Here is a 21868-nt window from a genome sequence, read left to right as displayed (position 1 = left end):
CTTCAACGTTACTCATCATTTTACCACTCTCTTAAAACGCTGACACTAACTTCATTTTAAAACCTCACATTTCCTATGTTATAACCTGTTTTTGATATAGCCTTTTTATTTCATTTTGCTCCTTTTAATGTAACAATAAATTATAATTCTAGTTTATCAGACTTAATCAAAACCTATGCTTTCCTTCCTTTGGTCCTTCTTTAAATCAGAACATTTTGTCTTCTGAAAGTTTTATTTCTGCTTCTGCCAACATGTTTAGTTAACGAGCTCGACTGGACAGAAACAATCACAACTGCTGAACCTGCACTGTGCTCATGGTTAAAATTCCACAACATTTTGTCTTCTGAATATTGTATTTTTGCTTCAAAACTGCTTCTAGCACAACAAGAGTCAGCGGAGGCTGGAATGACAACAACAACAACAATCTTGTGCTTAACATAAAACAAAAAATAACACAAGTAACAAAAACAACACAAGTAACTTAAAAAAGCTTCAGTCCACATTTCAGTTAGTTGAGCTCGCTGTTGCTCCAGAGGAGGCCCTCAGCTGGCGGGGCTGGAGCCGAGGCCCCGGGGATGCTGCTACGTGTCGCGCTGCTCTCCAGCTCCACTGGCTGGTCAAACACAGTCATTATCGAATAATTGTCCACCATGAGGCCCGACGGGTCGTCCGACTGTCCAGGAACTTTACCAAGGGTATAGTTCTTCCATGTGACATTATCAGTGCACACCTGCCACGGAGAACCTCTGAGGGCAAGTGCTCTTTCAGCCTGCACGTCTGCCCATTTGCGCTCCTCACTTCTCTCCGAGTCCATCGGTGAGGAGTGTTGCATCTGGTCCAGCAGCATACTCACAGTATATATGGGCTGCTGCTGCTGCAGAGATGTGCTGGCCTCTGAGCGCTCTGTCTGTGTGTAGATGGAGCAGAGCTGGAACAGCTTCTCTCTGGTTTCCTGAGGGGGGGGATGCTCCATGTCATCCAGGACTAGCTGGATCAGGTGAGGTGTGCTGATGCAGGGGGCATCCAGACATGCAGAGAGAAGCTGCTGCCACCTCAGCTTGATGCGGTCGATGAAAATCCTGTCCTTCATTCTGGCTTTCTTCTGCAACCTTGTCTCAAAATGATATTCAATTTTGTTGTTGTTGCAGAGGAAGACTTCTGAAATCCATGCAGAAATATAGAAACACCTGTGACCGTTGGGCTCTTTGCTGAGCAGCTTCAGTTCCACAAAGAGCTTCTCCAGGAAGAGGTGAATGAAAGACGAAGAGTTAAGCATCTTTAGCAGGGGCAGCCAAAAGCGCAGGAAGGTTTGTGGGACTCTGGGCTCAGTGGGACTGGCACTGTCAGATGTTGCACAGCCTAATGCTTCCAGCTGCTCCATGGTAGGAACAAGAAAACCGTCTTCCAGCAGCACATCAATCAACAGCTCCCTGGACCCCAGTGCAAACTGCTTGATCTCACCCAGCAACGAACTCATGTCTGCTAAGGGGGCCTGCCACAAGCTCTTCCCCTTGTCTTCAGGAGACCCATCATCAAAAGCTTGGTACTGGTCCTTCTGAAAAGAGATCAGCAGCTCCCGAGCGTTTCTGCAGGCATCCACTTCTTTCTGCCTGGCAACGAGCTGCTCATCGGGGCCTCCTCCCAGCTGTCTGGACCAAAACTCCTGCTGGAGCCACTCCAGGGCCACCTTACATCCCTTTCGGCACCATTTCAAAGAAGGAAGAGTCCCATGCATGATTTCGTGCCTCAGATCCACCACCCACTCGGGGATGTTCAAGTTTCCAGCCAGTTGCCTCAGCGGCCGGGCCTTTCTCCCCTGCTGGCGATCCGTGATAAGATTAACAAATCTTACCAGGGCCGTCCCGTACATCAGGGTCAAGTCATCTCCGGTAAGCTGTCCGGACCGGTCCCGCACCTGGCAGCGCACGAGGTCTGCTGTGCAGTCCACGGCCACGGGAAAACTATTAGCGTACCTGGCCCTCCAAGCCGATATCCTCTCTAACGCAAACCTCTGCAGAGAGGAGTCCATCGAGTAAAGGTAGTCCCGAACCTGATCCCACTCCGCTTTGTTAAGCCAGGCTACCACATGGCGTGTTTTCTCAGAGCCCTTTTTATTCATTGTGCGCGCTCCGGACCTCACGCTCAATCTCTCACTCACCGGGAAAAGCCGCTCGCCTCACGCAGAGACCACTCGCAGATTTATATGACAGAGGACCGCGTTCAGAGCTTCGAGTTTTACAGTTGCTTGTCGCACAGCAACCAGGAAATGACGCTAACGTTTTCTTCGGCTTCGTTTGTGGCTGACGTTCACCCTGCGGGCACGCTGACGCCACCTGCTGGATTGGAGGATGGAGCGATGGTTCTACAGAGCGCTTATTTACATGATGCTGGTCATAAACGAGCTTTCTTTGGCTATGGTCAATGGCGTGTCCAGCGGGGTGGCCTGGGGGGGCACAGGCCACCCCCCCAACCAGACTGGCCACCCCAGGTGCCACCCCAAAGGCAAAACAATAAAATTCAATCAAATATCAAATGTCCGATTATGTTTTCACGGTGACGCTCAGATATCCGAGTGTAAGTGAATGCAGCATCGGCTTCTGCGCTATGTGCATCACGTTAGCAAAGGTAGGAGAGCCAAGCACGAAAGACGTCACTGCAGGAAACAATTTTTCGGTGAAAGAAAATGAGGACAGAATAAATGTCCCGGTAAGTAATATTAAGTTTGTTGAGTTTAGTAAACTTCGGCGAAATTAGAATACCAAGGAAAAAATAACACTTAAAGAATTATTGCAGCCGTGGAATATTTCAGACAGTATGCTACAGAGGGCAGCTAACATAAGAGTTATGAGTTATAAGATGTAATCTAAGTCGTAACATTGCTGTATGGAGCTGCAGATTTGGTTGCAGGTTAACATAGCTGGACTGGCCATCGGGCTTATTTGACTTATTTTTTATTTATTTTTGTAAGGGCATGAACAATGAGAGGTGGTGGATTGGCCAGATGCAGGTCGATGTGTAGAAATAACTCCGTTGTTTGGTGGTGGCTATGGCGGGGCTTCCACAGAGGCAGCAGGTGGATGAGGGAAGGGGAGGCAGGAGGAGAGCCCCGAGGCAGCCGCCAGTCCGAGTGTCAGGTGAACTGAACTTCAGGTAAGAAGTTATGACCTGCAGTCTATCTGGGTCAGATATGAACTAAGTTTAGGTGGAGTTTATTTTCGTTGTGCTGACTTTTTACTGTCAGTTGCAATAACTCATACTGCATTCTAGCCAGCTTGGAGTTTTTATACAGCTGTTCGGTTGCTATGATGTTACTGATAGTGAACTTTATTTTATTCATAAGGTTAGTTAGTAGAGTTGCCAACGGCTCCTTAAAAAAATGGAATGGTCCCTCAATCAGAGAAAATATTACACGTTTCGTATTGAGCTGAGAAGAGACGCAGTTTGTCCCGAACTTCAGCTAGAATGGAAAAAGACACAAAGCTGGATTTATTCTGTCTTTACGCTGCACAGCTGCCTCTTCTCTCATCCTCCCTCTCCTGTTGCTACTTCAATCATGAAACTGATCGATGATCAGCTGATCGGCTTTTCTCTCTTGTTTGTTTATCGCCCACTTTGCGCCAGAAAGACGAAACCAGCAGATGTCGCACTAAACAACAGCAGCACGTTTAAGCTTGATCGGCTGTTGTTAGAATTTATTTAATATTAATTTCTAGTATCAGCTGATGTTTGCTGGAGCCACAGCTGTAAAGCTGCTGGTCATGATGTCGGTTTGGATATCTGGTGAGAGGGAAACGTGAAGACCACCCACCAGGATCCTTTTTTATGTAGCTGACAGCTGGTAACTGTGCAGGGGCGGGTCTAGCAAAGTTTTGCCAGGGGGCCAGGTAGGGCATTAACAGGGAAAGGGGGCACAAAGAAATACTTTTCTTTCCTATTCTCATTTAAAATATCTAGCTTTTATTAAATAATTATCTAAATCTTACAACCAAAGTTTTTATCTGACGTAAAATGTATAGAAATCATACATATACCAAAAAGACTGTACATCACTGTCACAACAGGGTTTGTTTTCATTCAAAGGCTTTATGGCTTTAATACCTGGTGGGTCGGTCTGTAGTCAAAATGCCCGATTTTCTGTCCCAGTCCAGCCCTGCAGGTTATACTGGCAGTGTCACCATGCCAGCTGAATGTATTTCATCATCAGCCAGTGTTGTTCTTTATCAATATTACCAAAGTTTACCATAAGGCAGCATAGAAAGTATTTACTTGCTTTCAGGTTTTATTCAAATATTAGTCTTTTCAGTTGTTTCTCCACTTTTTTCCTGTTTCAAAATCAAACACCAGTTTGTGAGAAGATTATCTTCTTTTTTTAACAGGCAGAGAAAGTTTTGCATTGGAATGGCTAATTTGTCAATTGTTTGCTACAAATGTTCGTATTTTAATATTAAAAAATGTTTTTGCCCAAAACATATGTGCCTCAGTGCCTCTCTCCTTCTGACATTGTTAAAGAAAACACAACAAACTTATAATTATTTAGATAGTTACATGTAGGTAATGTCCTCAAGTTCTGTATAACCACTTTTTCCTCTCTCTGTGTTTGTTTCTCGTTCGTTGTTGTGTGTGTTTGTGTGCATTTGTCTCTTTCAAACAGGTGCCGGTCCTCACCTCTGCAGTGCTGCCGTCTCCTGTAGCGCTGCATGGTTCTAAGCTAAGTTTCCTTTCCTTTTTCTGTTCTCTTAGATTTGTCCTCAGGTTTACCCGATTTCCTTCTTTGTCTGCTTAAGCCTGTGCGTCCCTTTCAGTAAGTGATTTGAATCCACCTGACATTCAGAAGGTCGTGGTAGAGCATATCATACGAAGGCAAGATGTCAAACACATCCAGTCCCAGGTTAGACTCCGTACCTTCTCCGGTAAGGTTCCCAGACCTAACAACAAAACTGATTATGACACGTGGCGCACACAAATTAACCTGCTCCAAAATGACCCCAGCATGTCCCCGCTGCAAATATCCAGAAAGATCCATGAGAGCCTGCTCCCACCAGCAGCTGATATAGTTAAAATGTGTGACTCACAGGTGCTATAGCGTACGGCCACAGCTTCACTCTGAGCTCCATCTCCATAGAGTGCAGACAGTGATATCTGATACTCCTTAAGACACAGGACAACAGTTTATTGAGATATTGTATTTTTTATTTCATAATATGTACTCCAACAACTCAATAGTTCTTCCCCACCTGCCTCAGGTCGCCTCCACTTAGGGAGATCCACTTAATGAGGTAAGAAACATCATCATCATCTGCAGCTTCCCAGCGCACCGTGATGTCACTGTCTGAGAAATTAGTTATCCTAAGGTCTGAAGGAGGAGGCACCTTCACTAGAAGAAAAGAATAATGTGTATGGGAATTTTTTAAAAATGGGAAAGCTACATCTTTATATCTTTCATTATTAATAACATTTACAGTACTGTGCAAAAGTCATGAGCCACACGCTGAAGTATTTCATTGGACATTATCTGTTTTTTCCAATCCTTTTTAATCCAGTTCTTGTACCTGACCATTTTCTGAGTAATGTTGTTTGTTTGTTTGTTTGTGTAAACACTTGTTTGTTTGTTTGTTTGTTTGTTTGTTTGTTTGTTTGTTTGTTTGTTTGTTTGTTTGTTTGTTTGTGTAAACACTTTGCACTGACCATTATTGGAGAATTAAAAAGCACCTAATTCAAGGAATATGTGTACACATAACAGAAAACTTGGGAAAGAACCAATTTGAAATCTTTAAGCACTTTGTTACTAGCGGCCTGTCACAAAAACACATTTTGTATAGTGTTTTTTTTTTAATCTTGTTAATAAAATGTATACAAATGTGTGTGATTAATCACAATGTGTTAGTGTGTAATCACCCTGAGACATGCATGCCTGTCTGTAAGAGTCAGATCTAAAGCCACTTCTTTTTTTCTTTTTTTCTTTTTTTTTTGCCTGTCCCGTTTGGCTCTTTTGCCATCAGAATTGTTGTCTAAAGGCAAAGAAAGATGCCCAACGGATTTACTTTACCAAATTGACCATCCCAGCCTTGCCGTAATGGTCCATTTGATTCACCTTTTATTGTTTATTTTATTTTCACTTGCTGAATACGGGACAGACTTGACTGGGGGAAAGAAGGGGAGAAAGAAAGAGGGAAAGAGAAACAGCTGAGAAGAGGGACGGGGGAGAAGGGCAAAAAACAAAAACCAATAGAATGAGCAGAAAAAAAAAAGAAATAAAAAATGCATATATCGATCACCTGGATCACCTGCTGAGAAAGAAAAAAGAAAACAAGCAGAAGAGAACAAGAGTAATAGAATAAACAGCATCACAATGATATATGGGAATATGACAGTAAATACTAAATATTAAACATTATTGTGCAGCACATAAGATCAACAGAACACAGTGTGCTTTGAGGTAGGAGCCAAAAAGGGTGTAGTTTGTGGGTGTGATCACCCATGTGTACACCTGTGAGCATGGATGCGCTTGTTTTTTTTAAAAAGGTTGGAGGCGACCTGAGGCAGGTGGGGAAGAACTATTGAGTTGTTGGAGTACATATTATGAAATAAAAAATACAATATCTCAATAAACTGTTGTCCTGTGTCTTAAGGAGTATCAGATATCACTGTCTGCACTCTATGGAGATGGAGCTCAGAGTGAAGCTGTGGCCGTACGCTATAGCACCTGTGAGTCACACATTTTAACTATATCAGCTGCTGGTGGGAGCAGGCTCTCATGGATCTTTCTGGATATTTGCAGCGGGGACATGCTGGGGTCATTTTGGAGCAGGTTAATTTGTGTGCGCCACGTGTCATAATCAGTTTTGTTGTTAGGTCTGGGAACCTTACCGGAGAAGGTACGGAGTCTAACCTGGGACTGGATGTGTTTGACATCTTGCCTTCGTACGATATGCTCTACCACGACCTTCTGAATGTCAGATGGATTCAAATCACTTACTGAAAGGGACGCACAGGCTTAAGCAGACAAAGAAGGAAATCGGGTAAACCCTCCAGCACTCATTTCTGTGTCCATTCTGGGCTAAAAACAAAAACACCTCATAACTACCTGTGGATGCTGGCTGAGCCTCTGAAGGTTGAGTGATATGTCATTAAGCAGGTAGTCAGAGTTCTCATTGATCAGTTCCTTGAGGGAAGTGTATCCACAGGCCTTACTGATGTCCTACATGGAGCTCAGCGCCGCCTGGCTCACCAGCAGTGTCTCCTCACCAGCTTTCTCCAGCACAGGATACAGCGAGGCCATCAACAAGGCACAGAAATTGCGGCCCACTGGCTGAGCACAGCAGGCGATTCCCCCGAGTTGGATGCACAGCTGACAGATGTTGCTGTTGAGCTAATGGATCATGGATGCAGATGTTGATGATGAAGGAATCACTTGGAGAGAGCTTGTATTTGAGTTGCTGGCATCACTGTTGTATATCGAGGGGAGTCTGGATGGACCGAGCAGCTACGCAAAGAGACAAAACCTGTGTTAAAGCACTGCTTTCTAACCACTTTTACACATGCACTGCAGCTCTGAAGTTTTCAAGATATTGTCCATGCACGTGAGAACGCAAATGTCTGACACAGTTAGATCAAACATTAAACAGCCTTTAGCCTTCCTGCTCCTGAGTGAAAGCCTGTATTATATCTGACTGTGCTCATGTGGGGATAAGACAGATTAGCCTTTTCTCAAAGTGAAGAGTGGGGGCCAATTTAGGATCTTCACTCAAATTTAAAATACAAGGGAAACTGATGTATTTCCTTAAATAAACAAAAACCACACAAGCGCTTATAAAATGCTCATCCTACCCAGTCATATGCAAAGTGTTAGAATCAACGTGTGATCCACCTGCCACTAAGAGATATTATTTCTCTTTGGTAGATGGAAAAAATGGAATCAAACTCACTGTCAGTAGCTACAACAGCACATTTGTTATAATATGATGAATCAAGCATTTAGATATTAAATAGTATTGAGGGAGACAGGATCAAATACAGTGGGGCAAAAAAGTATTTAGTCAGCCACCAATTGTGCAAGTTCTCCCACTTAAAAATATGAGAGAGGCCTGTCATTTTCATCATAGGTATACCTCTAACTTGTCCGAGTTTTAAAGAACTGATTTGCAAATTATGGTGGAAAAGAAGTATTTGGTCACCTCATTTTTTGCCCCACTGCGTAATATACAAAGATATTTGTGGCAACTCGATGTGCTTTGTCCACTTTTATTATCGGATTGCTCTGTTAACCAAAGGGAATACCTCAGTTTATTGTATGTTTGACTATAATTTACAAAAAGACTAAAGCATCATTTCTTATCTTTTCTACAATAACTATCAAATGAACAAATGGAGAGTGCTCGCTCAAGTCATGGATCAAGTGACTTAAAGGGCCGTTTTCAAAGAAAACTACAAGTGTATAAGCAACCAAGGAAGTGAGTCCTACCTGGCCACTGGACAACATTCAGTGACAGTGCACTTGCTGGCATCTCCGGTGATTCAGTAGGGTGAATAAGGGATCTTGTCTCCTCCGTACTTAATGAGAGTGGTGTATCTGTCAGTCATGTCTGGCACATAAAACACCAGGTAGGTCCCATCATGGCTGTCACAGATATCTGCTTCTTGGGCTTCCCCTCTGGGTCCTTCAGGAGAAAACAAAAACTGTTACCTAAATATCAATGCTTTGAATACATTATTGTGTGGTCCACGTTCATGCACTCACAGTGATCTGCACTGCCAGCAGTCCCTCACCTGCATCTTTGGCATCAATGGTGACCTTCACTGGCAGAGAGGTGGGCGCTCCAGTGGTGTTAAGGCCGGATCCACTTGCACGCACCTTGCTGGTATCATGGGTGGGCAGCACCTTCACCTTGTAAGGGCGGACCAAAGGGGAGAGAAGACAACTGGCTGTGGAATACAGTCTCACAAATGAAAGGAGCCTTATTTACAGAACCGAGTAAACCACGCAAAGAGTTTTCCATTTTCAAAGCTGGCCAGAGTGGAACACTGTAACATGTAACACCTAGAAGGTTCAGATGGCTGCAGTACTTTGCTAATTTGGATCAAAAGTTTGGGGGGAAAATGTAATTAAATCAAGTGATTGTAATGCTGTTACTTCCGTTGTGTAGTTAACCATCTATCATTTTAGATGTTTCATTAGCAGCCTGATGAAATTAGCTGTGTAGTTAGCCGACTTCTGCCATCCAAACAGATGAGGTGAATTATGCAGATCACTAGCACAGTACACAGATTACCACTTCTTATTCCAGCCAGACTTCAGGTACTTCATTCGAATCATGCAGTAACAACAAAGGTTTATTACTACTGGCTTTTTAAATTGTGCTTCTTCTGTTCTAGAAAAACAGAAACATGTGATCACAGGGTTTTGTTTTTTTCAATGACATTTGTGTTGGTTGTGTCGGTTGCAGGCAAACATTGATCATAATGGTTAGATATTAGGAAATAGCTTAAAATGTGTGCATATTTAACTTGTTGCACTGCCGTAGTGTTACCTGCGTGGGATCTCCTCATGAGCATATGACTGTACCCTGGATGATGATATGTGAGGAGCTTGAACTTGATTCGCTAACAGAAACTAATTTGGCTAGCTTAGCGCACATGTCTTGTGGCAAGATATATGCACTTAAATGTTTTAAGTCATTGGCTGTTCTGCCAAATTGCCACCAACCTGCAACTTTGTGAGCTGACTGTTTCGCGATTTTTGTGTTTTAGACAACAAAAATAAAAGAAAAAGATGTACAGATCCAGGCTTTTCCTTTACTGTGGTAGTCGCATAGAATGACGTCACTGACACTGGTTTAATATGAAAACAAACTTTGCAAAAAAAAGAAAGAAGAAGAAGTGAGTCGGCGTGTCATCTTTATCGAGCACCATACATGTTTTGCCTCACATTAAAATTATTACTTTTCCTTTTCAAAAATAATTTATATTCAGAGAAGTCAAATATAGCAAATTTGCACGGCTTCCACGCGGGCAGGTGGCGCAGAACACTTGCCGGCCCCTGGCAACTTGAAGCACAGACAGGCCCTGGTTCGAGCCTCGGCTCGAACACACTCACTGAGTTCAGGTCCTATCTGTGTCTTCAGTCTGCTAGGGGGATTCCTGGGCTGCGCAGGGAATCCCAATCCTTTTTTTTTCTTTTCTTTTTTGGGGTGTTGGGGCCTGTATTTACAAAGCTGGGACTATCTCCGTTGTCATGGCTACCAAGAACAACGCCAGCTTGGGGGAGAGCGGAGAGCCGATAAGCAAACACTCATTCATCCTTTCTCCTCTTTCGTTTCACAGCTGCTGCGGTGGGAAACGCTGGGACTTGTGTGGCTATGCAGTTTTTGCATTGTTGGGAACTTTTAAGGACCAGCCTTGAATTTTACAGATTTGATAAGTGAAGCCTGGATATATAGTGAAGAGAGCTGGGATAATCTGGACAGAATCTGCAGGCTGCATCTCCAAATCACAAGTGGCTTTAGATCTGACTCTTACAGACAGGCATGCATGTCTCAGGGTGATTACACACTAACACATTGTGATTAATCACACACATTTGTATACATTTTATTAACAAGATAATAAAAAAAACACTATACAAAATGTGTTTTTGTGACAGGCCGCTAGTAACAAAGTGCTCTCAAGGTTAAATACACATACCGGTAGACATTGAGGGCTAGCAGGAGGGACCATGCGCTTACCTGCTGCTCTCTGGCAGGTAGCTCCATGCCCTCCTGGGTTTTAAATGCACCTTAGAACACACATGCATCAACACTACAATGAGCGGGTGGAGGGAGGTTTGGAGTCTTCTCTCACCCCCATTCTCTGCGACCTGCTGGAGCGGGGGAGGGGGGGGGGGGGGGGGCTAGGAGGAGGAGTTGACCGTCCGACTGCGGTCTGGGGTGTGGGGCCTCCCTGCTGCCGCGGAGTCGGGGCGGTCTGCCTCCCCCCACCGCAGGGAAAAGGGTAATACCACCTGGGTCTGGGTGCAGTTCCCCCTCCAGGGGCAAGGGTACCTAGACCCGGTTTGTAGGGTACGCTTGGGGAGTGTGATCGTGTGTACAGCGTCTCTTTATGTCTGTCTCCACGTTGGTTGAGTGTGGAGTAAGTGCATATGAGAGCATGAGGGTGGGAATGGATGTTTGTATATGTGTGTGCCTGTATTTCTGTGTCTATATGTCAGGTTGGGTGTCAGGCGCCACCTCTCTGGGGACATCTCAGGCCCTCCAAGGTTTGGAGGCCTATCTCCCCCTACCACCACTTCCCCTGCCAGTGGCGGACTCCCTCAGACATCGGTGCGTTGGTGGTTCTTTGTGTCCGGGGATGGGCGTCCAGGTACACACCGGCTCACTCCTTGGCGGCCGCTTATCGGGGCCTGGAGCCTGGGGCTCGCTCGGGCCACTTCGGAGGTGGGGTGCCCCCGGCCTCTCGGCCTGGGGCTCGGTCACTCAGGCACGGCTGGCTGCCGGCGGAGCTCACGGGCGCGTCACTGCAACTCCCCCTGGCTTCTGCTCCGCGGCTGCTGAGTGAGCCCTCATCTGGGACTCTCCTCAGCTCTTTCTGGGACAGTGGCGCGGCTGCCCCTCTGTTGGTCTTCCTTGGTCTCTTGTGTTCTGGGGGCCTCTGGATGTCTGGAGTTTTGATCTCCTCCATACCTGCTTCATGCCCTGGAGGACGGGGCTGTGGCCCCCCCACACCCTCTAGCAGATCATTACATGAAGGAACCTTTTTAAAAAAAACAAGCGCATCCATGCTCACAGGTGTACACATGGGTGATCACACCCACAAACTACACCCTTTTTGGCTCCTACCTCAAAGCACACTGTGTTCTGTTGATCTTATGTGCTGCACAATAATGTTTAATATTTAGTATTTACTGTCATATTCCCATATATCATTGTGATGCTGTTTATTCTATTACTCTTGTTCTCTTCTGCTTGTTTTCTTTTTTCTTTCTCAGCAGGTGATCCAGGTGATCGATATATGCATTTTTTATTTCTTTTTTTTTTCTGCTCATTCTGTTGGTTTTTGTTTTTTGCCCTTCTCCCCCGTCCCTCTTCTCAGCTGTTTCTCTTTCCCTCTTTCTTTCTCCCCTTCTTTCCCCCAGTCAAGTCTGTCCCGTATTCAGCAAGTGAAAATAAAATAAACAATAAAAGGTGAATCAAATGGACCATTACGGCAAGGCTGGGATGGTCAATTTGGTAAAGTAAATCCGTTGGGCATCTTTCTTTGCCTTTAGACAACAATTCTGATGGCAAAAGAGCCAAACGGGACAGGCAAAAAAAAAAAGAAAAAAAGAAAAAAAAAAGAAGTGGCTTTAGATCTGACTCTTACAGACAGGCATGCATGTCTCAGGGTGATTACACACTAACACATTGTGATTAATCACACACATTTGTATACATTTTATTAACAAGATTAAAAAAAAACACTATACAAAATGTGTTTTTGTGACAGGCCGCTAGTAACAAAGTGCTTAAAGATTTCAAATTGGTTCTTTCCCAAGTTTTCTGTTATGTGTACACATATTCCTTGAATTAGGTGCTTTTTAATTCTCCAATAATGGTCAGTGCAAAGTGTTTACACAAACAAACAAACAAACAAACAAACAAGTGTTTACACAAACAAACAAACAAAAAACATTACTCAGAAAATGGTCAGGTACAAGAACTGGATTAAAAAGGATTGGAAAAAACAGATAATGTCCAATGAAATACTTCAGCGTGTGGCTCATGACTTTTGCACAGTACTGTAAATGTTATTAATAATGAAAGATATAAAGATGTAGCTTTCCCATTTTTAAAAAATTCCCATACACATTATTCTTTTCTTCTAGTGAAGGTGCCTCCTCCTTCAGACCTTAGGATAACTAATTTCTCAGACAGTGACATCACGGTGCGCTGGGAAGCTGCAGATGATGATGATGTTTCTTACCTCATTAAGTGGATCTCCCTAAGTGGAGGCGACCTGAGGCAGGTGGGGAAGAACTATTGAGTTGTTGGAGTACATATTATGAAATAAAAAATACAATATCTCAATAAACTGTTGTCCTGTGTCTTAAGGAGTATCAGATATCACTGTCTGCACTCTATGGAGATGGAGCTCAGAGTGAAGCTGTGGCCGTACGCTATAGCACCTGTGAGTCACACATTTTAACTATATCAGCTGCTGGTGGGAGCAGGCTCTCATGGATCTTTCTGGATATTTGCAGCGGGGACATGCTGGGGTCATTTTGGAGCAGGTTAATTTGTGTGCGCCACGTGTCATAATCAGTTTTGTTGTTAGGTCTGGGAACCTTACCGGAGAAGGTACGGAGTCTAACCTGGGACTGGATGTGTTTGACATCTTGCCTTCGTACGATATGCTCTACCACGACCTTCTGAATGTCAGATGGATTCAAATCACTTACTGAAAGGGACGCACAGGCTTAAGCAGACAAAGAAGGAAATCGGGTAAACCCTCCAGCACTCATTTCTGTGTCCATTCTGGGCTAAAAACAAAAACACCTCATAACTACCTGTGGATGCTGGCTGAGCCTCTGAAGGTTGAGTGATATGTCATTAAGCAGGTAGTCAGAGTTCTCATTGATCAGTTCCTTGAGGGAAGTGTATCCACAGGCCTTACTGATGTCCTACATGGAGCTCAGCGCCGCCTGGCTCACCAGCAGTGTCTCCTCACCAGCTTTCTCCAGCACAGGATACAGCGAGGCCATCAACAAGGCACAGAAATTGCGGCCCACTGGCTGAGCACAGCAGGCGATTCCCCCGAGTTGGATGCACAGCTGACAGATGTTGCTGTTGAGCTAATGGATCATGGATGCAGATGTTGATGATGAAGGAATCACTTGGAGAGAGCTTGTATTTGAGTTGCTGGCATCACTGTTGTATATCGAGGGGAGTCTGGATGGACCGAGCAGCTACGCAAAGAGACAAAACCTGTGTTAAAGCACTGCTTTCTAACCACTTTTACACATGCACTGCAGCTCTGAAGTTTTCAAGATATTGTCCATGCACGTGAGAACGCAAATGTCTGACACAGTTAGATCAAACATTAAACAGCCTTTAGCCTTCCTGCTCCTGAGTGAAAGCCTGTATTATATCTGACTGTGCTCATGTGGGGATAAGACAGATTAGCCTTTTCTCAAAGTGAAGAGTGGGGGCCAATTTAGGATCTTCACTCAAATTTAAAATACAAGGGAAACTGATGTATTTCCTTAAATAAACAAAAACCACACAAGCGCTTATAAAATGCTCATCCTACCCAGTCATATGCAAAGTGTTAGAATCAACGTGTGATCCACCTGCCACTAAGAGATATTATTTCTCTTTGGTAGATGGAAAAAATGGAATCAAACTCACTGTCAGTAGCTACAACAGCACATTTGTTATAATATGATGAATCAAGCATTTAGATATTAAATAGTATTGAGGGAGACAGGATCAAATACAGTGGGGCAAAAAAGTATTTAGTCAGCCACCAATTGTGCAAGTTCTCCCACTTAAAAATATGAGAGAGGCCTGTCATTTTCATCATAGGTATACCTCTAACTTGTCCGAGTTTTAAAGAACTGATTTGCAAATTATGGTGGAAAAGAAGTATTTGGTCACCTCATTTTTTGCCCCACTGCGTAATATACAAAGATATTTGTGGCAACTCGATGTGCTTTGTCCACTTTTATTATCGGATTGCTCTGTTAACCAAAGGGAATACCTCAGTTTATTGTATGTTTGACTATAATTTACAAAAAGACTAAAGCATCATTTCTTATCTTTTCTACAATAACTATCAAATGAACAAATGGAGAGTGCTCGCTCAAGTCATGGATCAAGTGACTTAAAGGGCCGTTTTCAAAGAAAACTAAAAGTGTATAAGCAACCAAGGAAGTGAGTCCTACCTGGCCACTGGACAACATTCAGTGACAGTGCACTTGCTGGCATCTCCGGTGATTCAGTAGGGTGAATAAGGGATCTTGTCTCCTCCGTACTTAATGAGAGTGGTGTATCTGTCAGTCATGTCTGGCACATAAAACACCAGGTAGGTCCCATCATGGCTGTCACAGATATCTGCTTCTTGGGCTTCCCCTCTGGGTCCTTCAGGAGAAAACAAAAACTGTTACCTAAATATCAATGCTTTGAATACATTATTGTGTGGTCCACGTTCATGCACTCACAGTGATCTGCACTGCCAGCAGTCCCTCACCTGCATCTTTGGCATCAATGGTGACCTTCACTGGCAGAGAGGTGGGCGCTCCAGTGGTGTTAAGGCCGGATCCACTTGCACGCACCTTGCTGGTATCATGGGTGGGCAGCACCTTCACCTTGTAAGGGCGGACCAAAGGGGAGAGAAGACAACTGGCTGTGGAATACAGTCTCACAAATGAAAGGAGCCTTATTTACAGAACCGAGTAAACCACGCAAAGAGTTTTCCATTTTCAAAGCTGGCCAGAGTGGAACACTGTAACATGTAACACCTAGAAGGTTCAGATGGCTGCAGTACTTTGCTAATTTGGATCAAAAGTTTGGGGGGAAAATGTAATTAAATCAAGTGATTGTAATGCTGTTACTTCCGTTGTGTAGTTAACCATCTATCATTTTAGATGTTTCATTAGCAGCCTGATGAAATTAGCTGTGTAGTTAGCCGACTTCTGCCATCCAAACAGATGAGGTGAATTATGCAGATCACTAGCACAGTACACAGATTACCACTTCTTATTCCAGCCAGACTTCAGGTACTTCATTCGAATCATGCAGTAACAACAAAGGTTTATTACTACTGGCTTTTTAAATTGTGCTTCTTCTGTTCTAGAAAAACAGAAACATGTGATCACAGGGTTTTGTTTTTTTCAATGACATTTGTGTTGGTTGTGTCGGTTGCAGGCAAACATTGATCATAATGGTTAGATATTAGGAAATAGCTTAAAATGTGTGCATATTTAACTTGTTGCACTGCCGTAGTGTTACCTGCGTGGGATCTCCTCATGAGCATATGACTGTACCCTGGATGATGATATGTGAGGAGCTTGAACTTGATTCGCTAACAGAAACTAATTTGGCTAGCTTAGCGCACATGTCTTGTGGCAAGATATATGCACTTAAATGTTTTAAGTCATTGGCTGTTCTGCCAAATTGCCACCAACCTGCAACTTTGTGAGCTGACTGTTTCGCGATTTTTGTGTTTTAGACAACAAAAATAAAAGAAAAAGATGTACAGATCCAGGCTTTTCCTTTACTGTGGTAGTCGCATAGAATGACGTCACTGACACTGGTTTAATATGAAAACAAACTTTGCAAAAAAAAGAAAGAAGAAGAAGTGAGTCGGCGTGTCATCTTTATCGAGCACCATACATGTTTTGCCTCACATTAAAATTATTACTTTTCCTTTTCAAAAATAATTTATATTCAGAGAAGTCAAATATAGCAAATTTGCACGGCTTCCACGCGGGCAGGTGGCGCAGAACACTTGCCGGCCCCTGGCAACTTGAAGCACAGACAGGCCCTGGTTCGAGCCTCGGCTCGAACACACTCACTGAGTTCAGGTCCTATCTGTGTCTTCAGTCTGCTAGGGGGATTCCTGGGCTGCGCAGGGAATCCCAATCCTTTTTTTTTCTTTTCTTTTTTGGGGTGTTGGGGCCTGTATTTACAAAGCTGGGACTATCTCCGTTGTCATGGCTACCAAGAACAACGCCAGCTTGGGGGAGAGCGGAGAGCCGATAAGCAAACACTCATTCATCCTTTCTCCTCTTTCGTTTCACAGCTGCTGCGGTGGGAAACGCTGGGACTTGTGTGGCTATGCAGTTTTTGCATTGTTGGGAACTTTTAAGGACCAGCCTTGAATTTTACAGATTTGATAAGTGAAGCCTGGATATATAGTGAAGAGAGCTGGGATAATCTGGACAGAATCTGCAGGCTGCATCTCCAAATCACAAGTGGCTTTAGATCTGACTCTTACAGACAGGCATGCATGTCTCAGGGTGATTACACACTAACACATTGTGATTAATCACACACATTTGTATACATTTTATTAACAAGATAATAAAAAAAACACTATACAAAATGTGTTTTTGTGACAGGCCGCTAGTAACAAAGTGCTCTCAAGGTTAAATACACATACCGGTAGACATTGAGGGCTAGCAGGAGGGACCATGCGCTTACCTGCTGCTCTCTGGCAGGTAGCTCCATGCCCTCCTGGGTTTTAAATGCACCTTAGAACACACATGCATCAACACTACAATGAGCGGGTGGAGGGAGGTTTGGAGTCTTCTCTCACCCCCATTCTCTGCGACCTGCTGGAGCGGGGGAGGGGGGGGGGGGGGGGGGCTAGGAGGAGGAGTTGACCGTCCGACTGCGGTCTGGGGTGTGGGGCCTCCCTGCTGCCGCGGAGTCGGGGCGGTCTGCCTCCCCCCACCGCAGGGAAAAGGGTAATACCACCTGGGTCTGGGTGCAGTTCCCCCTCCAGGGGCAAGGGTACCTAGACCCGGTTTGTAGGGTACGCTTGGGGAGTGTGATCGTGTGTACAGCGTCTCTTTATGTCTGTCTCCACGTTGGTTGAGTGTGGAGTAAGTGCATATGAGAGCATGAGGGTGGGAATGGATGTTTGTATATGTGTGTGCCTGTATTTCTGTGTCTATATGTCAGGTTGGGTGTCAGGCGCCACCTCTCTGGGGACATCTCAGGCCCTCCAAGGTTTGGAGGCCTATCTCCCCCTACCACCACTTCCCCTGCCAGTGGCGGACTCCCTCAGACATCGGTGCGTTGGTGGTTCTTTGTGTCCGGGGATGGGCGTCCAGGTACACACCGGCTCACTCCTTGGCGGCCGCTTATCGGGGCCTGGAGCCTGGGGCTCGCTCGGGCCACTTCGGAGGTGGGGTGCCCCCGGCCTCTCGGCCTGGGGCTCGGTCACTCAGGCACGGCTGGCTGCCGGCGGAGCTCACGGGCGCGTCACTGCAACTCCCCCTGGCTTCTGCTCCGCGGCTGCTGAGTGAGCCCTCATCTGGGACTCTCCTCAGCTCTTTCTGGGACAGTGGCGCGGCTGCCCCTCTGTTGGTCTTCCTTGGTCTCTTGTGTTCTGGGGGCCTCTGGATGTCTGGAGTTTTGATCTCCTCCATACCTGCTTCATGCCCTGGAGGACGGGGCTGTGGCCCCCCCACACCCTCTAGCAGATCATTACATGAAGGAACCTTTTTAAAAAAAACAAGCGCATCCATGCTCACAGGTGTACACATGGGTGATCACACCCACAAACTACACCCTTTTTGGCTCCTACCTCAAAGCACACTGTGTTCTGTTGATCTTATGTGCTGCACAATAATGTTTAATATTTAGTATTTACTGTCATATTCCCATATATCATTGTGATGCTGTTTATTCTATTACTCTTGTTCTCTTCTGCTTGTTTTCTTTTTTCTTTCTCAGCAGGTGATCCAGGTGATCGATATATGCATTTTTTATTTCTTTTTTTTTTCTGCTCATTCTGTTGGTTTTTGTTTTTTGCCCTTCTCCCCCGTCCCTCTTCTCAGCTGTTTCTCTTTCCCTCTTTCTTTCTCCCCTTCTTTCCCCCAGTCAAGTCTGTCCCGTATTCAGCAAGTGAAAATAAAATAAACAATAAAAGGTGAATCAAATGGACCATTACGGCAAGGCTGGGATGGTCAATTTGGTAAAGTAAATCCGTTGGGCATCTTTCTTTGCCTTTAGACAACAATTCTGATGGCAAAAGAGCCAAACGGGACAGGCAAAAAAAAAAAGAAAAAAAGAAAAAAAAAAGAAGTGGCTTTAGATCTGACTCTTACAGACAGGCATGCATGTCTCAGGGTGATTACACACTAACACATTGTGATTAATCACACACATTTGTATACATTTTATTAACAAGATTAAAAAAAAACACTATACAAAATGTGTTTTTGTGACAGGCCGCTAGTAACAAAGTGCTTAAAGATTTCAAATTGGTTCTTTCCCAAGTTTTCTGTTATGTGTACACATATTCCTTGAATTAGGTGCTTTTTAATTCTCCAATAATGGTCAGTGCAAAGTGTTTACACAAACAAACAAACAAACAAACAAACAAGTGTTTACACAAACAAACAAACAAAAAACATTACTCAGAAAATGGTCAGGTACAAGAACTGGATTAAAAAGGATTGGAAAAAACAGATAATGTCCAATGAAATACTTCAGCGTGTGGCTCATGACTTTTGCACAGTACTGTAAATGTTATTAATAATGAAAGATATAAAGATGTAGCTTTCCCATTTTTAAAAAATTCCCATACACATTATTCTTTTCTTCTAGTGAAGGTGCCTCCTCCTTCAGACCTTAGGATAACTAATTTCTCAGACAGTGACATCACGGTGCGCTGGGAAGCTGCAGATGATGATGATGTTTCTTACCTCATTAAGTGGATCTCCCTAAGTGGAGGCGACCTGAGGCAGGTGGGGAAGAACTATTGAGTTGTTGGAGTACATATTATGAAATAAAAAATACAATATCTCAATAAACTGTTGTCCTGTGTCTTAAGGAGTATCAGATATCACTGTCTGCACTCTATGGAGATGGAGCTCAGAGTGAAGCTGTGGCCGTACGCTATAGCACCTGTGAGTCACACATTTTAACTATATCAGCTGCTGGTGGGAGCAGGCTCTCATGGATCTTTCTGGATATTTGCAGCGGGGACATGCTGGGGTCATTTTGGAGCAGGTTAATTTGTGTGCGCCACGTGTCATAATCAGTTTTGTTGTTAGGTCTGGGAACCTTACCGGAGAAGGTACGGAGTCTAACCTGGGACTGGATGTGTTTGACATCTTGCCTTCGTACGATATGCTCTACCACGACCTTCTGAATGTCAGGTGGATTCAAATCACTTACTGAAAGGGACGCACAGGCTTAAGCAGACAAAGAAGGAAATCGGGTAAACCCTCCAGCACTCATTTCTGTGTCCATTCTGGGCTAAAAACAAAAACACCTCATAACTACCTGTGGATGCTGGCTGAGCCTCTGAAGGTTGAGTGATATGTCATTAAGCAGGTAGTCAGAGTTCTCATTGATCAGTTCCTTGAGGGAAGTGTATCCACAGGCCTTACTGATGTCCTACATGGAGCTCAGCGCCGCCTGGCTCACCAGCAGTGTCTCCTCACCAGCTTTCTCCAGCACAGGATACAGCGAGGCCATCAACAAGGCACAGAAATTGCGGCCCACTGGCTGAGCACAGCAGGCGATTCCCCCGAGTTGGATGCACAGCTGACAGATGTTGCTGTTGAGCTAATGGATCATGGATGCAGATGTTGATGATGAAGGAATCACTTGGAGAGAGCTTGTATTTGAGTTGCTGGCATCACTGTTGTATATCGAGGGGAGTCTGGATGGACCGAGCAGCTACGCAAAGAGACAAAACCTGTGTTAAAGCACTGCTTTCTAACCACTTTTACACATGCACTGCAGCTCTGAAGTTTTCAAGATATTGTCCATGCACGTGAGAACGCAAATGTCTGACACAGTTAGATCAAACATTAAACAGCCTTTAGCCTTCCTGCTCCTGAGTGAAAGCCTGTATTATATCTGACTGTGCTCATGTGGGGATAAGACAGATTAGCCTTTTCTCAAAGTGAAGAGTGGGGGCCAATTTAGGATCTTCACTCAAATTTAAAATACAAGGGAAACTGATGTATTTCCTTAAATAAACAAAAACCACACAAGCGCTTATAAAATGCTCATCCTACCCAGTCATATGCAAAGTGTTAGAATCAACGTGTGATCCACCTGCCACTAAGAGATATTATTTCTCTTTGGTAGATGGAAAAAATGGAATCAAACTCACTGTCAGTAGCTACAACAGCACATTTGTTATAATATGATGAATCAAGCATTTAGATATTAAATAGTATTGAGGGAGACAGGATCAAATACAGTGGGGCAAAAAAGTATTTAGTCAGCCACCAATTGTGCAAGTTCTCCCACTTAAAAATATGAGAGAGGCCTGTCATTTTCATCATAGGTATACCTCTAACTTGTCCGAGTTTTAAAGAACTGATTTGCAAATTATGGTGGAAAAGAAGTATTTGGTCACCTCATTTTTTGCCCCACTGCGTAATATACAAAGATATTTGTGGCAACTCGATGTGCTTTGTCCACTTTTATTATCGGATTGCTCTGTTAACCAAAGGGAATACCTCAGTTTATTGTATGTTTGACTATAATTTACAAAAAGACTAAAGCATCATTTCTTATCTTTTCTACAATAACTATCAAATGAACAAATGGAGAGTGCTCGCTCAAGTCATGGATCAAGTGACTTAAAGGGCCGTTTTCAAAGAAAACTAAAAGTGTATAAGCAACCAAGGAAGTGAGTCCTACCTGGCCACTGGACAACATTCAGTGACAGTGCACTTGCTGGCATCTCCGGTGATTCAGTAGGGTGAATAAGGGATCTTGTCTCCTCCGTACTTAATGAGAGTGGTGTATCTGTCAGTCATGTCTGGCACATAAAACACCAGGTAGGTCCCATCATGGCTGTCACAGATATCTGCTTCTTGGGCTTCCCCTCTGGGTCCTTCAGGAGAAAACAAAAACTGTTACCTAAATATCAATGCTTTGAATACATTATTGTGTGGTCCACGTTCATGCACTCACAGTGATCTGCACTGCCAGCAGTCCCTCACCTGCATCTTTGGCATCAATGGTGACCTTCACTGGCAGAGAGGTGGGCGCTCCAGTGGTGTTAAGGCCGGATCCACTTGCACGCACCTTGCTGGTATCATGGGTGGGCAGCACCTTCACCTTGTAAGGGCGGACCAAAGGGGAGAGAAGACAACTGGCTGTGGAATACAGTCTCACAAATGAAAGGAGCCTTATTT

The 21868-nt window shown here is 44.3% G+C and overlaps 1 protein-coding gene across 1 annotated transcript; it reads right to left on the bottom strand.

The window, feature by feature from the left end:
- Positions 1 to 508: 508 nt before the first annotated feature.
- LOC146620738 (ribosomal biogenesis protein LAS1L-like) lies at positions 509 to 2119 on the bottom strand. Its single transcript, XM_085367833.1, has one exon. It carries the CDS (start codon positions 2117 to 2119, stop codon positions 509 to 511), a length of 1611 nt encoding a protein of 536 aa, XP_085223959.1.
- Between the last annotated feature and the right edge of the window lie 19749 nt (positions 2120 to 21868).

This window comes from Diplotaxodon limnothrissa, linkage group LG12, assembly GCF_057381915.1.
Source record: "Diplotaxodon limnothrissa isolate DT_005_m linkage group LG12, D_limnothrissa_male_GT1.1, whole genome shotgun sequence".
In the NCBI taxonomy this organism is placed as follows: Eukaryota; Metazoa; Chordata; class Actinopteri; order Cichliformes; family Cichlidae; genus Diplotaxodon; species Diplotaxodon limnothrissa.
The sequence above is the reverse complement of the archived record's forward strand: the minus strand, read 5'-3'. Positions and strand labels throughout refer to the sequence as shown.

What these genes read in the sequence shown, in the direction of transcription:
- LOC146620738 (XM_085367833.1), bottom strand. Translation starts at nt 2,119, where the DNA reads ATGAATAAAAAGGGCTCTGAGAAAACACGCCATGTGGTAGCCTGGCTT.